Source organism: Rhineura floridana, chromosome 2 (genome assembly GCF_030035675.1).
Source record: "Rhineura floridana isolate rRhiFlo1 chromosome 2, rRhiFlo1.hap2, whole genome shotgun sequence".
Taxonomy (NCBI): Eukaryota; Metazoa; Chordata; class Lepidosauria; order Squamata; family Rhineuridae; genus Rhineura; species Rhineura floridana.
The window spans coordinates 99,935,761-99,956,881 of record NC_084481.1 but is presented as its reverse complement, the minus strand read 5'-3'; the positions used below and the strand labels follow the sequence as shown (position 1 = coordinate 99,956,881).

General features: G+C 42.3%; 1 protein-coding gene across 2 annotated transcripts; it reads right to left on the bottom strand.

Annotated features, from left to right (window-relative positions):
- Positions 1–5,486: 5,486 nt before the first annotated feature.
- On the bottom strand, positions 5,487–16,080 carry CCDC86 (coiled-coil domain containing 86). Of its 2 annotated transcripts, none has more exons than XM_061613053.1 (4): positions 15,697–16,080; positions 15,001–15,130; positions 10,102–10,176; positions 5,487–6,232 (listed from the first exon to the last, which is right to left on the bottom strand). In XM_061613053.1, the coding sequence occupies exons 1-4, from the start codon at positions 15,927–15,929 to the stop codon at positions 6,113–6,115; spliced, it is 558 nt and encodes a 185-aa protein (XP_061469037.1). In that variant the 5' UTR covers positions 15,930–16,080; the 3' UTR covers positions 5,487–6,112. The 2 variants fall into 2 exon arrangements, with proteins under 2 accessions (XP_061469037.1, XP_061469039.1); XM_061613055.1 differs by having other exon boundaries at positions 15,641–15,716.
- Positions 16,081–21,121: the final 5,041 nt, after the last annotated feature.

Sequence of the window (21,121 nt, the reverse complement as noted above, 5' to 3'; positions counted from 1 at the left end):
ATTGAAGGAGGCTGTGATTAGACCTTTGTTAAAAAAGCCTTCACTAGATCCTGTGGATTTTAATAACTTCCAGTCAGTCTGTAATCTTCCCTTTCTTGGCAAGGTGATTGAGAGGGTGGTGGTGGCTCAACTCCAAGTTTTCCTGGATGAATTGGATTATCTAGACCCTTTTCAATCAGGCTTCAGGCCTGGTCATGGGACAGAGACTGTCATGGGACAGAGACTTCCCTGGTCACCCTGCTTGATGACCTACGCCAGGCATCTGCCAGGGGGACTGCATCAATGTTGGTGCTGCTGGACCTCTCAGCGGCCTTTGATACTATCGATCATGGTATCCTTCTGAGCCACCTTGCTGGGATGGGTCAAGGAGGCACTGTTTTAAGTGTAATGACCCCCCCCCAAATGTGACATTGGATAGGGAATTTACCTTCCTGCAATCTTTTACTCACTTACCTGGGAAATCAATGGCCCTTACTTTTTAATAGACATGGATAGGATTGTCCTGCAAGGCTTCTGTCAAACTGAAACTTTATACAAACAGGATTTGGTTTAATGAGACATAAAGGTAAAGGTGTCCCCGCACTTATAGTGCGAGTCATTTCCGACACTTAGGGTGATGTCTTGCGTCGTTTACTAGGCAGACTACTAGGCAGACCGTTTATATGGGGTGGGATTGCCAGTTCCTTCCCCGGCCTTTCTTTACCCCCAGCATATGCTGGGTACTCATTTTACCGACCACGGATGGATGGAAGGCTGAGTGGACCTCGACCCCTTTTACCGGAGATTCGACTTCCTCCGTTTACTAGGCAGACCACTAGGCAGACCGTTTATATGGGGTGGGATTGCCAGTTCCTTCCCCGGCCTTTCTTTACCCCCAGCATATGCCGGGTACTCATTTTACCGACCACGGATGGATGGAAGGCTGAGTGGACCTCGACCCCTTTTACCGGAGATTTGACTTCCTCCGTTTACTAGGCAGACCACTAGGCAGACCGTTTATATGGGGTGGGATTGCCAGTTCCTTCCCCGGCCTTTCTTTACCCCCAGCATATGCCGGGTACTCATTTTACTGACCACGGATGGATGGAAGGCTGAGTGGACCTTGACCCCTTTTACCGGAGATTCGACTTCCTCCTTCTGTTGGAATCGGACTCCGGCTGTGAGCAGAGCTTCGGCTGCGTTACCACCGCTTACCACTCTGCGCCACGGAGGGTCTTGTTTTACTTTTAGCAAACAGCAAGCTACTTTTAAAACTGGGATTTTTTGTATAACATGCTATTATATGTACATAATCCTTTGTGCAAAAGCAAAAGGAGATAGAAACGTGGCTAGAACCCTAAATGCAACTATACAGCTACTAGTACATAGGGACAAAGAAAACTATTACAATAGTTATTGTATAGAAATAGAAAAGGACAACAAAATGGGAAGAACAAGAGCCCTATTCCAAAAGATCAGAGAAATTAAAGGGAAATTTAAACCAAGAGTAGGGATGTTGAATAATCAACAGGGGAACACACTGACTGACCAACATGAAATAAAGGAAGTTGGAAGCAATACAGTGAAGAACTCTATAAAAGAGATGCAGGGATGACAGATTAATTCATGGAGAAACCCTATAATGAAGAACCAGAAATTCTGGAATGTGAGGTGAAAGCTGCTCTTAAAACACTAGGAAGAAATGAATCACCAGGAACAGCTGGCATACTAATAGAGTTGCTACAAGCTACTGAGACTAAATCTGTCCAAATTTTGACAAAAATCTGTCAACAAATATGGAAAACAATGGCCCACAGACTGGAAGCGTTCAATATACATCCCATTTCCAAAGAAAAGGGATCCCAGGGAATGCAGTAATTATTGGACTATTTGATCAAGTGTGTGTGTGTGTGTGTGGTGTTGGAGGAGAGCTTTGCGCATACCATGGACTGCAAAAAAGACAAATAATTGGGTGTTAGAACAAATTAAACCAGAACTGTCACTAGAAGCTAAAGACCAAACAAGAGATGGATTGATTCCATAAAGGAAGCCACAGACCTGAACTTACAAGATCTGAACAGGGTGGTTTATAACAGATGCTACTGGAGGTAGCTGATTCATACGGTCGCCATAAATTGTAATCGGCATATAACAACAACAATCCTTTGTGTGCTCATAAAAAGACGTGCTGGATTGGAACCTTAGCCTCATTCAACATATGCCAAAAATATGCAAGAGCTTAAAAGTGTTCCCAACCAATTAACATTTGATTGAAACTTGTGTCAATAGAACACTTTTCTAACAAAAGTCAAGACCTAATAGCTACTGAAGAAGCTTACAGAAAAAGCTTCTAGATTTGATCCAGGCTAGCGTAATGGCTAAACAGTTAAGACTTGGAGACCCAGGCTTAAAAAAACCCATTCAGTCAAAGCCCGCTAGATGACACCAGGTCATCTCTCAGCCTTAATTCACTTACAGGCAAAAAACCTTGCAGTTTAAGAACATACCTATAGCCGACAGATATTTCTATCAAACTTTAAAAAGCAGGGTAATTGGGCAGCTATAGTGAATGCACCAGGGAGCAGGAGACCTGACTTCCTCTCTGAGATATTGTACCGCTCTTTCACAGTCCAGTCCCTGTGTAGCTTGGAAGAATTTGGTAACATGTGCCTCTGAGCATATGGTGAATGCTGGCAACACCTGCCATCTCCAAAGATGGAGAATTACATTTTTGTATGTTTGTTGGTGTTCTTCTTACTTTGCTTCTTTCCTGTGTTACTACTGTTTCTAGAGAATCTGACAGAGAAAATTATCTCTCTTTTTTCATCCTAGAAATCTGTGTCAAATGTATTTTTATTAATTTCAAAGCCTTTTTATTGGTCAATGTCAAATGAAGATGAAGACAGCCTTTTGTGTTTCAAACTGGAGGTTATGCTCTATTTCTATTTTGAGTGAATTAACAGTTGAATCTGAAACTGGAGTTTGATGTAAAATCAGATGGATTACAATGTGTTGCTACTTAAGCAATAACTTTAGCTTTTGGAAAAAACAAACTTGGCCTATACAAGACGCATGTTTTCAGCTTGGTATGCTGAAACCATTCTACATAAGGAAAGGTGGGTATGGTCAATTAAAAACATAGAGCACATGGTCAATTAAAAACATAGAATTTTGCTAGAATATATTTCACCTCCCACTGTTTTATCTTGTGCAAACTGAGACACCCCTCATGTCCACTGGAAACTATTCTGCAGAATGTTGTTGTTGTTGTTATGTGCCTTCAAGTCGATTATGACTTATGGCGACCCTATGACTCAGCGACCTCCAAGAGCATCTGTCATGAACCACCCTGCTCAGACCTTGTAAGTTCAGGTTTGTGGCTTCCTTTATGGAATCAATCCATCTCTTGTTTGGCCTTCCTCTTTTTCTACTCCCTTCTGTTTTTCCCAGCATTATTGTCTTTTCTAGTGAATCATGTCTTCTCATGATGTGTCCAAAGTATGATAACCTTAGTTTCAACATTTTAGCTTCAAGTGATAGTTCTGGTTTAATGTGATCTAACACCCAATTATTTGTGTTTTTTGGAGTCCATGGTATGTGCAAAGCTCTCCTCCAGCACCACATTTCAAATGAGTTGATTTTTCTCTTATCTGCCTTTTCTGCAGAACAGTCAGTGCCATTATTTCACAATTTTGGAGTTTTTTTAGTGATGCAAAGTGTTGCTGTACTTCACATATTCACAGAAACAGAAGCAAATGATTTACTATAGGAAACTTCACTAACATTGCAAAGGAAATCGAACATATTTAAAGTGACTATCTGAACTATAGCAACTGTTTTAATATTGTTGCTTCCTCCCTGCTAAAACAAGATCAGCACAGCACACATCTTGTTTCTGTTATTTGGGCTGATTGCAGGTGTTGCCACCACTCACCATATGCTCAGAGGCATGTTACCAAATTCTTCCAAGCTACACAGGAAGTGGATTGGACTGAGAAAGACCAACCCAAATTGTGTTTGCATTTTGACAAATTTGTAGGGCAGTACAGTATCTCAGAGAGGAAGTCAGGTCTCCTGCTCCCCTGGTGCATTCACAACAGCTTGCATGTTTACAGAGTTCAATGGGATTTACTCCCATGCAATCATGCTTAGGATAGGTAAAACTGACCAGGGAGGAGGAGGGGGGGAGGGAGGTCTGGAGTGGGCGGGGAGGAGGAAGGAGTAAGAAGGAAGAGGGGAGGAAGATGGGAGGAGGGAGAGGAGGGGAAAGGCAAGTCTGATCATTTGCATGCTTATTGAGTTCAATGGGATTTACTCCTGTGCAATCATGCTTAGGATAGGTGAAACAGACGTGGGGGAGGGGCAGGGAGGGGAGGAGGAAGGCAGGAAGGGGAGGGAGGGAGAAGGGATTGGGTGGGCAGGCACTGGGCAGAAGTGAAGCCCCTTTCTTTTCCAAAAGGAAAAATTTGTGAATAGTATCATTGCTTTTCAGGGTTTCCCCTACCTTTTTATTCTACAGCAGGCACATGTAGGCTTCCACCCAAATTTAAACCAAAGCTGTCCCTGGCCACATCCACATCAGACTTTTATTTCACTTTAGACAGTCATGGCTTTCCCCAAAGAACCCTGAGGAGTGTAGTTAGTGAAGGATGCTGAGAGTTGCTAGAAGATTGCCGGTTCCCCTCACAGAGCTTCAGTCAGAGTGGCTGTTAAACCACTCTGGCCACTGGAGCTATCAGGCGAATAGGAGTCTCCTCTCAGCACCCTTTGCAAACTACATTTCCCAGGATTCTTTGGGGAAAGCCATGACTGTCTAAAGTGAAATAAATGTCTGTCGTGAGTATGGCCCCTGATTAGCCAAGCCAAGGAGCTGTGAGTCTGGCTTTTAGAACTGACAGTTTGGGTTTTTTTGAGCATGCTCCATTGACTTCAATGCTAAATTTCTTAAATTAATTAAAAATCGGCCAGGCATTTTTTTAACTTTTAAACTGCAGAAGATGAAGGTCAGAGTATGGGGCAAGGTCAGTAATACGATTACAGGTACTCTGTGAACATGGCTGATTTTTAATTAATTTCAACAGATTATGAGAACTCTCAGAGAAAAAAGTCCGAAAGGGGTCTGTTTTTTTCTCTTGTTACACTTTGAACTGTCTATTCTCTCTGACTGTTTTGTGCATCGCCATGAAAATTTAGAGGGTTGTTAAGTGGGTGTTTCTGAGTTCACGACTATAAGTTTTGTAAGGTTTTGTTTTGAAATGAGGTTATGGGAAGCATCAGAATGGCATGGGTATTTCCAATTTCACATAGTGGAATGCAAAAAATCCATGCTGGCTCTAGTATACAGCCACTCTCTTGGCTGTCCAATATGGTGCTGTGAGGATAAAAGTTCAGTGTAAGCCACCTTGAGCTGCTTGAAGGAAAGTTGAAATAGAAATGTAGCAAGATAGAAATAAAGTAGTTTTTTTTGGAATGTCTGCTGGTGTTAATGAAAATGTCAGGCTAAGAGCTTCCAAGCAAGGCAAGCCTCCTTTTATTTTCTATAAATACAGAGTCTTTTAAAGTTTCAACAGTCAGTCAGGGCATCTGCTTTGATCAGTACCAACCCTAATAATCAGATCCCAGACATTAGTTGCCTGACATCACATAGTTAAAAGTTCACACGGGTGCTAAATTCAATTTCTAACACAGCTCAAGTAATGATTTTAATTACTTCAGACCCAGGTGACAGCCCTATTCCATTCATATCTCAATAAAGAACCCACCCAGATTACGTATGATCTTTCACATATAACCCTGCAATCTGGAAGTTGCACATCTTCAAAACTCTTTAGTTTGATCTTTTGCTGTCCTGGAGGAAAGTTATTGTGAAAAGAAGTCTCAGCAGTTCAGTCTGCAGCATCCTGCGTTGCCATCACCAGAGAAAAACAAAGGGAGGCTTCAGCCAAGGGGCATTTGGATACAATGCTGACTTTGCTGGGGAAAAAATCTGATCTTCAGTGGCAAGAGAAGCCAGGTAGAAAACTAGCAGCATATCCAAGCTTCCTAGTGCAGTGAGGACAGCATCTTGTCTTGCAAATCTCAAGAAGTCATTTTCAATGAGCAAGAACTCAGAGTGAGGGAGATCATCCCCTCCTTATTCCTTGGCTGATTTGCGCTGTGCCTGGTGCTTCTGCAGTAGTGCTAGTGTGTCCCGCTTCTCAATACGGCGCAACTGCTTCTTTTTTGTTCGCTTCAGTTTTAGCGGATTCCGAATCTGGAGGAAAAGACAAACGGTATCATCTCTTTTGTGCATGTGAACGTAAGAGCCCTCAGAGAAAAAGCAAGTCACCTCCTCCACAACAGAGGCTTTAGACGTGGGGTGAACAAGAATTTAGGCTTGCAGGATGTATTTTGGCTTTTACTGGAACTTGAGACCCACCAACCGGAATCAAGCGCAAAGGATAGAATACACTTAGAATTTAAAAATTCTGAGCCTAGGAATTTTGTTTTGAGTACCAGAACGGACGTGCGTTCACAGTCCTTCGACACAAAAATCCACCCCTCCCCCAGCACTTTCTTCATTTCAGCAGCATAATGTAGGGTAGAGGAGTCATATTTTTGATACCTTTAAACAATTGGCAATCAGCAATCCTTGCAGATGTACTTCAAATCACCCAGAGGTTCTAAAACTACTTTTTTGCACCCCTGCTTTTAGAAGCTCTGGAAATCCTCCAGAACTTTTATCAATTTTAGCTTGAAATACTTCTAGCAACAGAACCATTAAAAAAAAGACACAGAGCTTTTCTACAGAAAAATGAAACACTCACACACTTTGGAAGATAACTATATCAAAACAAAGACCAAGGACAGCCAACATGGTACTCTCCACATGTTACTGGACTGCAAATCCCACCAGCCCCAACCAGCAAGGCCAACAACATCGCCAGGCTTGATGGGAGTTGCAGTTCAGCAACAACCAGAAGGCATCACATTGATTGCCCCAGGTTTAGATTCTATTCTTGCAAGATTTTGGCTCTGCTTTATGTAAGGGGCACTGTCAGGACCCCTCCCATGGTCATCGCCTTGTCACAGTCCCACCTCAAGGTCCTGGTCTCTTAACGGTTCTCTCACCGGCTCTAGCAAAGATCTCTTAAGATCCCCCCGCTAGGCAGCACCACCAGACACTCCCTGTAAACAATATTGCCTTGAGACTGTGCCTTCGTCTCCTCCTGGCTTATTGCTACGTTGTGTCTGGGTGCACTTAGGGGCTCAACCCCCCTGTATCTTTGTGCCTATAAAGATTACAGCCCTGGGTTGCTCTGGATACCTGATGATGTTACACTATCTCTTCACCGCTGCCACCATTGATACTGTTTCCCAACCTTGGTATATGCCCTGCCCATGCTTCTGGTCTGTGAAAACCCAGCCAAGGATCAGGCGTTTTGGTAAACCAAGAACTATTTATTTATATACACAGGGAATACCAAGATTACTTAAAGGTTTGGTCAACAAGCGTGTAGTTTCATAAGATGCGTTACTCTTTATATTTCTTAGTCATAAATAACCTGCCTCAATACCCGCCTAATCCAATCCACCCACCAACCCTCACCAAAACCAACCAAAAACCAACCGACCCTCCAAAACCCTCAGAACCACCGAACCCCTCTCAACTGTCATCCTCTCATTTATACCCTCAGACACTCAAACGCTCAGCCAATCATCATACAACATTCTCCAACATTCCAACCCATGTACTCCCCCCTCTCATTCAGTCTACTTACCACATATACTGTAATAAACCCGCTCTTATCATATTTACAGTATTATATATATACAGGGACATCACAGGCACCAATCACTAAGAAGGATGATAGGAGACTTTCAGCCAAATTCACATGGTATCAGCTTGGCTATAGTCCCACCCATATTGCCATGTGACACCAACATATCTCCATGCTACATAGGACTTAGAAACTACTCAGGGCTAGACACTTATCCAATATATTATAGTGCATTGCCATTGTATTATCACATGCAAGGGCTGATCTGTAAGAACTTGTAGGGTAGTGTTTGGCACAGTCCCACTCACACTCTGGCTTCCTATATTACAAGGCTGGTGCTATGCTGTCCTAATTGCCCTTCTTCTGGTACTCACTACTTTTGAGAGCAAACCATTAGCCAGCAGATTAAGACATGGGGCTTTCTGTTACTGAGCTCAATTTGGGGGGTGAATCTGTGTGCATGGCTAAGGTGATCACTCTAGAAGTTATGGAATGGAAACAAACTTTGCTCAAGAGAACTCTGGCTCAAGGTTCAAGCAAGTCTAAATGTCTGCTTTAAGGGCAGAAGTGTCTCTGTCTGCCCAGGCCCCATGCTGGAACATGAGAACAGAAGGTGGGCAAGTTCTGCTGAGATCATGTACCAGGGTGAAGAAGGCACAAAGCTCGTTAGCAAGCTCTGAGTGATCTTCATGAGACTCCCTATATCCCGTTAAGGCTTGGGATCACATCAACCCCTAAAACTATGGAAAGCTGTTGCTGCAGGTATTTGTCTTGTGACCTCTCATATACCAACACAGAGTACAGTTTAGTACCGTAGTAAGCGGGGGGGGGGGATTAAAAAGGAACTAATCAGTAGCAGGACAAGGTTTTTGGGATTTGGAGAACAGAGAGAAGTTGCGGTCTCTTCTCTGAGACGTCATTTTTTTCCTACACTCAAGCTTCATTTTTTTCCTATACAAGCAACTATTTCCTGATGTCTTTTTGTGCTATAACTTGTGTCTTCTCTGGAACACACAGAAAAAAACAAATCATTTTTCAATTTCATTCTTGCTGCTTGTAATAATTATACACTGTGCTGAGTTTTTCCACATACCTTTTGTACAGCTCTGATTATTTTACTCCGCTCCTCCAATTTTAAACATTTTTCTTTAATTTTTACCTGAACTAATTTTTTGTTTGGATTTTTCCTGGATCCCAGAATGATTACTAGTAACATGCATCTAAGACCAGATGAGCCTGTTTCCTGAAATTTCACTGTGGATTGGTAGCCATGTTCTTCATTTAATCTGAATGGCCATGTAGGTGTGACAATGTAGTAGGCATTAACTAGAGGGCTACTGCAGTTTAGGAGGGCCAGTATAGGATTCAGCAAAGGTTATGTTGTAGTTAATTTAAATCTTTCATATTGCTCTTCTAAGTTTTAAAATTAAGGTATGTGTTCATATTCTATTTTGTTTTCCATGTAATCATTATTTGTGTATACTGTTCCTTATTTCTCTCTGCTCTGATCAGTTTATGAAAGATATGAATATAATATCAAGGAGAAATCAACAGCACATTATACATAAACTAAAATGCATTCACTGGTCTTCTGATGTTATATTGAAAACAATAATTCCAAACAAATGTTTGCCTCTTGAGTCCTGCCTACTCGCCTCCTCCTTGCCCGTTGGGGCAATTTAAGAATCTGATTTTCACTTTCTAGAATACTTGGCTTGGAGCCACAGTAATGAAAAGTAAGGGCTGGTCCAGTATCAAATGCATGCTAACATCTCCAAGAGTGACACCCAAACAGGCCACAGAAAACAAGGGGCTGGTCCAATGGCCTGTGGCACTCTTGTCACAATAAGTGGCAGACACAGTCACTGAAAGGAGAGATAAGCAGGCTCTCCATTATCCATCATATCGCCACAAAGACAAGCTTCAGGCTCCTGAATCAATAACTCAAAACCTGATTTTTAGCATACGTCTCTCGCACCTCACTGAAAATAAAAACAAGAGTCTTAGTGGTAGAGATGCAAGGGACCCAATTTAGGCAGAATTATATGCAAAACTGGCATGTCAGCCTAAACAAGCTCAACCTAGGGCAAGGCAGGGTTCAGATAAACTTTGCATATTAATATGGCCCACCCCATCTCCCCCAAATACTCCTCCTTAATTACTGGCAACTAGAGACCACGGTGTAATTACTACATGTTATTCCTGGGCTAATAACATTACAGAACATTTCTATCAAGCTAAGTGCAACACAGAGCAAAGCTGATCTGTCTTACCTCAGCTGTGCTTTTCTTCTGCCTCACGCAAGGAAAGACACAAGTTTCCTTCTCCAGAAAAAAATTAAGAATGTAAAGCCAAGACTTACCACTTGCACTATCTCTGCTTTCCGCTCATTCTCCTGCCGTCTTTTTAAGTTTTCCTCCCTACGCTGTTTTTTCTCCTGAAGAGCAGACAGGAAAACTGGTCATACATCCTATTTTACAACCATAGCAAAATTAGATCAGGGCACCTGTTGGACAGAAAGGGTGGTATCCAATGCCAGTCCTACTCAGAGTAGACTCACCGAAATTAATGGACCCAAATTAGTCATATATACTCATTTCATTGAGTGTACTCTGAGTAGGATTGGAATTGGATACAACCCAGAAATAAATGCTAAGTTATAGGAAGAACATGAGTGGCAGAAGATGGTATCATGCCATACTTTTAAAAAAAAGGAATTAGTAAGACAAAGAATGTTAATCCTGAGAACAGAAAGGCTGGCCAGCCTAACTACAAACATGCTATATCCACTTCTGGACTCTTGAGATGAGAAATGAAGTGATATTCCAGATTTAGGGAAGCCCCCTATACACAAATTGCATCTCAGAATTTTAGTATGGGGAAAAATAGGCGGAATGATAATTTAATTCAAAGCTTACCAACCTATTTTAGTTTCATCATTCGCACTGGTATAACTCCAGTTGTCAGTAGCTCTCAGTTGAGTGTTTTAACATTTCCTATACTGATATAACTATAGTTTATTTGAAATATTTCCATCCCACTCTTTATTATATGATCTTAGAGCGGAATACACTAAAACTTATAAAACAACAAGTATATAATATCAAACTTAAGAGCAGGTAAAAGAACAAGTCTGCTTAAAACTACAGAGGCCCTCTATAAAAAGCCCAGCTATAGCGACTTCCGGGAAGGGTGACTTAGCCTGTGCCTGCTTTTGAGACGGGCTCCTGCCTCAAAAGAAGCTTATTCAGATATATCAGTCAGTTTTTTCTTTTTTTTTTTGACTGATTAAACTTCTCCCGGGTAGGGAGAAACGAAGAGATTAACCTCAAAGCCTATTTTTGTTGGGACGACCAGATCTCATTAATTTATGGGACGAGGTCCAGCCGACGAAGGTGGGACGGATTTTCAACAGCAAGCTCTATCTGTTAAAGCGAACGTTCATCTTATCTTCTAAGAGAGAACGCACTAACAGGCAAGCACCCTTCTTTCTATATTTTTCTTTTACTTGACTTAAATTGTTGCTGTTTAAAAGAGATTTGCCAGATTGATCAGTTTTTGACATCTCACTGGGGAGCCATAACTTCTCTCTGCTACGCACTAATTAATAGCTTATCTCTGTTTTTGTTGCAAAAAGCTGTCCTGGATTTGCATTCTAAAGATATACACAGAAGAGGGATTTCTATTCCAGATTTTTATTTTGAAAAATATTATACTGTTTTGAGACTACTCTCTTTTTGGTCTATTTTATTTTGACGAATCTGTTTCTTGACGATTGCCATTAATTGTTTCGATCCTGGGAACTGCATTTTGTTTACTTAACTATTGGAGAGATAAGGCTGTCTGCTCTGTTTATACTGTGATGTCACCAAGTTTGGAGTATTAACCCAATTGTTGCTGAAATAAGAAGTGGTTTTCCTATATTTTTCTTTTAAAATGGCAATTAAGAAAGTGGCTGAAAATCTGGAAATAACTATGTTTCAGAAAATAATGGATGAGATTGAGATAACGAAAACTGAATTGAGTAAAATGAAGCAGGAGATTAAAGATATAAGGGTCCCTGTGAGAGAGGTGACCCTGGAAGGGGTCCCTGTGAGAGAGGAGACCCCGGAGATTGGAACAGGGGTCCCTGTGAGAGAGGAGACCCTGGAGACTGGAATAGGGGTCCCTGTGAGAGAGGAGATCCCGGAGATTGGAACCAACGTGGAACAGGAACAAGATTTGGAGTCTATGGACTTTAGAAATAAAATCTATTGTTTGGAACTCAATGTTATCTCTGAAGAAATGAATGAAGATTCTAGAGATAAAGTTATCAATGGCATGGATAATCTTCTGGACTGGAATGATGTGATGGAGCCCAATATAGAGAAAATCTATGGAATTAACTGCAGCCATGTGACAATGGAAAAACTTTTAAGAGATGACCCAGTGTATTTTGAAAAAAAGAACAGAGATATGATTTTACAGCAGTATTTCAGCAACCTATTCAGAATGGATGGCAAGAAAATATTTGGGATAGAGGTAATTCCCATCAGACTCTTACTATATGACTATGGCTTTGACAGCAAGATTATTATGGAATACTGATAATGGAAGATTGGATATTGAAATTACTGGACTTAACAAGACTACTGAAGATGGAAGATGGAAAATGGAACTAATAGAGATAATAGAACAATGGCTACTGAAATTATTGAACCTAACAGATTCTGATGTGATGGATTAATTGAAATGTTTATTTTGACTATGGTTATGACAATAAGATTATCATAATTAGTAATGAGATGGATTAATCGATATGCTTATCTGGAAAAAAAAATTGATAGATATATTTCTTAAAGAATTGAAACCTCTCTTTGACTTTTTGTGGAAAGAATAAAGTAATGTTTATGAGATTTGATGATTAAGTAAGATAACTACTGGAGGAAAGTGATTTTATAATATGACTTAAGAGACAGGATTGTTATATATTATAGACTTATAACTGATTTGATCTTTGACAAATGGGAAGTCAATATTTTACTCTTTATTTTTTATTTTTGTTTTTTTTTTCTTTTTTTCTTTTTGTTTAACTATTTTTGATTTTGTTTTTTGTCTTTGAATGTTTTATGATTTTGTCTTGTATGTTTTATGAAAATCTGAATAAAAATTATTGAAAAAAAAAAAATATAAAAAGCCCAGCTATACATTAACTAAGATCCTCCGTGGCGCAGAGTGGTAAGCGGCGGTAACGCAGCCGAAGCTCTGCTCACGGCCGGAGTTCGATTCCAATGGAAGGAGGAAGTTGAATCTCCGTTAAAAGGGGTCGAGGTCCACTCAGCCTTCCATCCATCCGTGGTCGGTAAAATGAGTACCCGGCACATACTGGGGGGTAAAGAAAGGCCAGGGAAGGAACTGGCAATCCCACCCCATATATACGGTCTGCCTAGTAAACGTCGCAAGTCGTCACCCTAAGAGTCGGAAACGACTCGCACTATAAGTGCGGGGACACCTTTACCTTTATACATTAACTATTTCCCAAAGGTTCAGCAACCAACCATATTTTAACCTGGCACTGAAAAAAAAGTCAGCACTAGCTGTATGTCACAGGGGACAGCATTCCACAACTGGGGTGTGCCACAACAGAGAAGACTCTCTAATATATTAGGAGTGCCTTTTACCAGCTTTGGCTGGTGACACAGCTGTGGCCATTTCTGGACCAGGATAGCCTGACCACTCTTGTCCACGCACTGGTAACCTCTAGGCTGGATTACTGTAATGTGCTCTATGTGGGGCTGCCCTTGAGGTTGGTCCGGAAGCTGCAGCTGGTGCAAAATGCGGCGGCGAGATTGCTCACTGGAGCAGGGTATCACCAACATGTCACCCCGCTGCTGAAAGAATTGCACTGGCTGCCCATTTGCTACCGGGCCAAGTTCAAGGTTCTAGTTTTGGCATACAAAACCCTATACAGCTCAGGACCAGGATACCTGAAATACCATCTTACCCCTTATATGCCCAGTCGATCATTGCGCTCTGCAGGTGAGGGGCTCCTGCAGATACCATCTTTTCAGGAGGTTCGTTCTGCACAATATAGGAAACGGACCTTTAGTGTGGCGGCACCTACCCCATGGAATTCCCTTAGGCAGGAGCCATCTCTGCTATCTTTTCGGCACCTTTTGAAGACTTTCCTCTTTCAACAAGCCTTTTAAGTTGAAACCTATCCCAGTCTGCATCTGTGTCAGAATTGTTTAATATTTTTTTAATAATGTTTTTAACCCTTTTTTAAGGTTGTTTTTTTAAAATTTTTTAATGCTGTTTTGTTTTAATGTATTTTAAGATCTGTTTTTATGATGTTTTAAAGTTTTTTAGTGCTTTGTTTGACACCCTGGGCTCCTGCTGGGAGGAAAGGGGGGATACAAATTAATTAATTAATTAATTAATTAAATAATATTATTGCATAATAGATAGTCCCTGAAAGGAAGCACTCAAAAGGGCCTCCCTTTGTTGTTGTTGTTATGTGCCTCCCAGAGCTTGGAAAAGTTACTTTTTTGAACTACAACTCCCATCAGCCCCAGCCAGCATGGCCACTGGATTGGGCTGATGGGAGCTGTAGTTCAAAAAAAGTAACTTTTCCAAGCTCTGGACTGCCTCCAAGTCGACTACGACTTATGGCGACCCTATGACTCAGTGACCTCCAAGAGCATCTGTCATGAACCACCCTGTTCAGATCTTGTAAGTTCAGGTCTGTGGCTTCCTTTATGGAATCAAACCATCTCTTGTTTGGCCTTCCTCTTAATCTCTGGGCAGGACAATATTGGAGGAGGCACTCCTTCAAGTATTTAGATCCCCACCTTGATAAGTCATTAATAAAACCTTGAATTCAGACCAGAAACGTATTGGCAGCCAGTGTAATTCCTTCGGAAATGGCAATATATTGCTCTGGCTAGCCGCTGCACTTAATAATCTGACTGTTGCATTTTGTGCTAACTGGAGCTTCTGTGTTGTCTTCGAGGGCAGCACCACATACAGCACATTACTGTAATCCAACAAGAGGTTATCAGAGCGTGGATTACTATGGAAAGGCTAGGAATAGCAGTACCTGGTGAACAAGACAGAGATGGTGAAAAGCACTCCAGTGACAAAGATGAATCTAGGAGCATCCACAAACTACACACCTGTTCCTTCAAGACGAGTACAACCCTACTCAGAACAGGTTGTTTACCTCATTCCCAGACCGGGGAACCAATATTTAACAGACTACTCTGTATCACATTTCTCTCACCTCATGTTCCTTCTGTTTTTCTTCCTCCAACTGCCGTTCAAGATCTTTGACCATTTTTTTCCCCTGACGTTCCTTCATCTTGCGTTCCCATGAGGTACGCAAAGGCTTATCTTGAGTCATGTGGGAAAACCTGTTGAGGAGAAAAACAGAGGCATCACCAATCACAACCAAGAACCAACCACTTACATTAGCATAATTTCACAAAGTCTGTAATTCTGAGTTCCACTAAACTCAAAAGAGGCATACTTCTAAGTAAATATTCATCAGACTGGGCTGCATACCTCACAGGTCAGGCTCTCCACAGACTAGCAAAGATACTGCAGAAAGACTAATAAGTGGAAAATATTAGCGAGAGTTCCTTTAAATATTGCAAGCCACCTGTGATCTACATCTATTTAGAATTTAGAACAACAAAAATTAACACTACAGGGCTTGTTTAACACTCAGTCTGTACCCTAGGCAAACGTAACAGAAGTAGCAAATAGGTAAACAAGGCAAAATTTATTCAGCAGTATTAACAAATGCAAAATGCTTCTATCTCTCCAAGTGGTGTGAAACCCCCAACATCAACAAAACCCGATCACGTCCCATCCCCTTTTTTCCACGCGGAGCCCTTCCATGACACTGCTCGCAGCCTCACCTCGACGCAATGCCTTGCCCTGTCCAGCCACCTAAAGAGGAAAAGCAAGCTCTCACCGCTTCTTGCCAATGTCTTTCCACACACGTCCTGATTTAGGCTTTCCTCTGGGGAGGGCAGTCGCTTCCGTTCGCTTCTTGTCTAAAGAAGCTGCCTGCCGCTTCCGTGATCCAGCTCCTACCAAGGCGACCACTCCTTCCCCGTTCCCCGGCTGCTGGACTTCCTCTCCTCGTTCAGTCTCTGGAGGCAGTTGGCCATTCAATGGTTCAATTTCTGCACTAGGCGCCGCCATACTCCTCTCTACGGTTTCCCCACAAACTCTCCACGTGGGAGATTAACGAACGTCTCTATCGGATGACATTACGTCCGCGACCATACGCGCAGAACGAACGAGTCAGGCTTGTGACGAACACAGGGGCGGATACATTCATTTGATCATAGATATAAAATATAGAGTTACTTCCGACTGCAAGGAGTTACAGTCTTATCCGTTCTATACGGTACCAACATTTCCGGTTTTTTCCCGTGAGCGCGCTCACACACACACGTACAAAGAATACTTGATGACACTTCCCCCCTCCCCCAGTATGGTTCATTTTGTTTGCTGAACTTCTGATGTTTTAAACGTTTCACAAGAAGCAGAAGTTCAGTAGTATCGTTCTAGGGACAAGGAAAAAATGCTTTATCTGTGGCAAGTTTTAAAGGCGCTGGAGCGGAATTTTAAGACTTTTTTGCAGCAGTGCTTTGAAAGTACCATGTTCTCATGTACCCTATTCGCAAAAGCTGAAAACAGGATACCTACGGTTAAAGACGGAGCTCCTGTGCCTTAAAGGTTGTGTGAGAGGCTGAAATTCAAGCCCATCCCCCACTTCCCGCTGGTAGTAAACCTATGCGGGAGATCTGTTGAATTTCTGTCGTTCCGTAGCCTTTTCTGTCGTTCCGTAGTGATAATTAGGAAAGGTATTGAAAATAAAACAGCCGATATCATAATGCCATTGTATAAATCTATGGTGCGGCCGCATTTGGAATACTGTGTACAGTTCTGGTCACCTCATCTCAAAAAGGATATTATAGAGTTGGAAAAGGTTCAGAAGAGGGCAACCAGAATGATCAAGGGGATGGAGCGACTCCCTTACGAGGAAAGGTTGCAGCATTTGGGGCTTTTTAGTTTAGAGAAAAGGCGGGTCAGAGGAGACATGATAGAAGTGTATAAAATTATGCATGGCATTGAGAAGGTGGATAGAGAAAAGTTCTTCTCCCTCTCTCATAATACTAGAACTCGTGGACATTCAAAGAAGCTGAATGTTGGAAGCTTCAGGACAGACAAAAGGAAGTACTTCTTTACTCAGCGCATAGTTAAACTATGGAATTTGCTCCCACAAGATGCAGTAATGGCCACCAGCTTGGACGGCTTTAAAAGAAGATTAGACAAATTCATGGAGGACAGGGCTATCAATGGCTACTAGCCATGATGGCTGTGCTCTGCCACCCTAGTAAGAGGCAGCATGCTTCTGAAAACCAGTTGCCGGAAGCCTCAGGAGGGGAGAGTGTTCTTGCACTCGGGTCCTACTTGCGGGCTTCCCCCAGGCACCTGGTTGGCCGCTGTGAGAACAGGATGCTGGACTAGATGGGCCACTGGCCTGATCCAGCAGGCTCTTCTTATGTTCTTATGTTCTTTTAAAGGCACAAGAAGTTTCCACAGTTGAAGCCCAACCAAGAATGCCCGCGGAAATATTTCGGGGGAGGGCAAGTTCCTTGAATTGTGACTACAGGTCATTGGAAACTGGCAACCCACTCCACACCCCAGAATTCCAGGGGGGGGGCTTGAATCCAACAGGGTTTTCTGGAGTGTCGAAACATATTCCGCTAACAAACTCGAGGTGGTAGGCCTTCGCAACCAGCTCAATATATCGGTTGTCATTTTCTGTTTTGCCCAACTATGTCTCCTAACTACAATTTCACTTTTTTGTCTCAGGCAAACCATATACTCTGAAAAGAGAGTGAAGCATTGCTTTACATTTTGCAGTAGGGTGGCATACTGAAAAACCAGTTACTAACTTCTGCTGCTGTCTTTCTTTCTCTCCCTCACCAACTGCTCGCCCCAAACTTTTAATAAAATAATAATTATTTAAACCAAGAGTTCAGTTCCAACAGCCAATTAGAGTTGTATTTACAGTACAGGGGTATACATGCGTCCTGAGTCTCTTTGTGTTTAATGGGACTTACTCCCAGCCTGTGCTTTTTTGTGTGTGATGGAACTCACCAGTATGGGGTACCAGCACTCTCTTTTTTGCTGCTCATAGTAAACATTTTGTGCTGATACCACCCTTTTATCAAGGTATGAGTACCGGCACCTCACTTTTTAAAAGCCAAAACCAAAAAGAAAAAAAACTCTGCTCTGAGGTCAGTGCAGACAGGATGGCAGCTTAGGCTTTGGTTTAAGATCAGCATCGGGGAAAGCAGTGTTCTTGGTCCTGATTGTGGAGACAGCTATCAAAGGTACAGCACGACATAGCAGATTTCCAATGATAAATAAGAGGTGGTTGGGTGGGGGCCAAGGAGAACCAATAATGGCTGCATCCTTGAATTTTGTGTTATGCCATGCCCCTCATGGCAGCCATTTTGTGAGTGGAACATCAAAATGTGCCCGCTAGTCCAAAAAAGTTGGTGACCCTGGTATAGAAGGTGGGATAGACAAATTCGTTATTAATAGCCTTAGAAGGCAAATGTAAATGCTGTAAACTGCCCAAAGAGCTTTGGCTATGGGGTGGTATATAAATAAATAAGTAAGTAAATAAATAAATGGGCTGTATAACACAACAAAGCATTGTGTGTACATAATTTTATTATTAAATTATGCAGCCACTAGAGTGGCTGTATACTATAGCCAGCAGGGATTTTGCACATTCCGCAATGTTAAATTGAAAATACCCCCCATGCCATTCTGATGCTTTCCATAAGCTCATTTCAAAACAAAACCTTACAAAACTTATAGTCCTGAACTCAGAAATGCTTAACAACCCTCTCAGTTTTTATGGTGATACACAAAACAGTCAGAGAGAATAGACAGTTCAAAGTGTAAAAAGAGAGAGAAAAACTCCAGAGCCCTTTCGGACTTTTTTCTCTGAGAGTTCTCATAATCTGTTGAAATTCATTAAAAATCAGCCATGTTTACAGAGTACCTGTAAACCTTCCCCTGTACTCTGACCTTCATCTTCTGCAGTTTAAAAGTTAAAAAAAATGCCTGGCTGATTTTTAATTAATTTAATAAATTTTGGCTGGGACCCTATGATAAGCCCAGGCATGCTCAGTAGGAACTGACTGTCAGTGTTCTAAAAGCCAGACTCACAGCTGCTGGGCTTGCCTAATCAGGGGGCCACACCCACACCAGACTTTAATTTTACTTGAGACAGTCCTGGCTTCCCTCAGAGAATACTGGCAAGTGTAGTTTGTGAAGGGTGTTGAGAGGAGACTCCTATTCCACTGACAGAGCTGCAGTGGCCAGAGTGGTTTAACAGTCAGCCACTCTGACTGAAGTCTGCGAGGGGAACAGGGCATTGCCTAGCTAGCAACTCTCAGCATCCTTCACTAACTACACTTCCCAGGATTCTTTGAGAGAAGCCATGACTGTCCAAAGTGAAATAAAGGCCTGGTGTGGATGTGGCCAGGGACAGATTTGGTTTAAATTTGGGTGGGAGGCTACATGTGCCTGCTGTAGAATAAAAAGGTGGGAGAAAGGCTGAAAAGCAATGATATTGTTCACAATGTTTTCCTTTTGGAAAGGAAAGGGGCTTCCCCTCTGCCCAGTGCCCACCCACCCAATCTCCTCTGCTCCCCTCCCTCCTCCTCCCTCAGGTCAGTGTTCAACTATGACCTGGGAGACCAGGATTCGAATCCCCACACAGCCATGAAGCTCCCTGGGTGACCTTGGGCCAGTCACTGCCTCTCAGCCTCAGAGGAAGGCAATGGTAAAACCACCTCTGAACACCGTTTACCATGAAAACCCTATTCATAGGGTCAACATAAGTCAGGATTGACTTGAAGGCAGTCCATTTCCATTTTCAAACATTATTGCACAGAAATAAATCCCATTGAACTCAAAAAGTATGCAAATGATCAAACCCACCCTCCCTTCTCCTCCTTCTTGCCCTTTCCCTCCCTCTTCCTTTGCCCCTCCCTACCCATCCCCTCCTCCCCCTTCCCCCTCCCCCTCCTCATCACCATGGTCAGTTTTACCTATCTTAAGCATGATTGCATGGAAGTAAATGCCATTGATCTCTATAAGCATGCAAATGATCAAACCTGCCCTCCCCTCCCCCTCCAATATGCTCCTTCCCCTCCCCCCTCCTCCCCCCATGGTCAGTTTTTCCTATCTTAACCATGATTGCATAGGAGTAAATCCTATTGAACTCAATAAGCATGGAAATGATCAGACCTGCTTTTCCCCTCCTTCCCCTCTCCTCTCCCCTCTTTCTCCTCCCCTGCCCACTCCAGCCCTCCCTCCCTCCCCCCCGGTCACTTTTACCTATCCTAAGCATGATTGCACGGGAGTAAATCACACTGAATTCAATAAACATGCAAATGATCAAACATGTCCTTCTCCTCCTCTCCCGCTCCTGCCTGCTCCTCTCCCAGTCCTCCCCTCTGCATTTCCTCCTCTCCTCCCGCCTGTGGTCAGTTTCACCTATCCTACTAGGCATGATTGAAGGGGAGTAAATCCCACTGAACTCAATAAGCATGCAAATGATCAATCCATTCTCAGCAAACTTGCACAGGATCCCATTTCTTACCTCCCAGATTAAAAAGCAGGGAAATTGGACTGCCCTACAAATTTGTCAAAATGCAAACACCATTTGGGTTGCTCTTTCACAGTCCAATCCACTTGCTGTGTAGGTTGCAAGAATCCAATATCTCAGAGAGGAAGTCAGGTCTCCTGCTACCCTGGTGCATTCACTATAGCCGCCCAATTTCCCTGCTGTTTAAAGTTTGATAGAACTATCTGTTGGCTATAGGTATGTTCTTAACCGCAAGGTTTTTTTGCCTATTAGTGAATTAAGCCTTTCAATATCTAGTAACATATCTTACTAAAGCTGCAGGAACCATTTCTAATTTACTGATTTTAGTCTTAGCTGAGGTGAAATTGATGGTTTGCTACCACATTCTAGTAGAATTGACATGCTTGATGCAGAAAAAAATGGACTTGCCTTTTGAGTATTTTCTAGATAAGGATTTTACCCTTGAATCCATCTGATTTTGAAACCGGTATCCTAGAAAATTAGGCTTATTTTGAAAGGCTAATCACAACTGAAGTGGCAGACTCACTGCTGGGTGTGCTTTTGTATTTGGGAAAGATGACAGCACCTTTAATTTTGTAAGAACTTGGTTGAACTTCCTATCACATTTTACTCTAAAACAATGGTTGCTAGACATTTGAATTTTTAAATTAACACAAACTAAAAATTATCAGGATTTGGTAGAGTGATT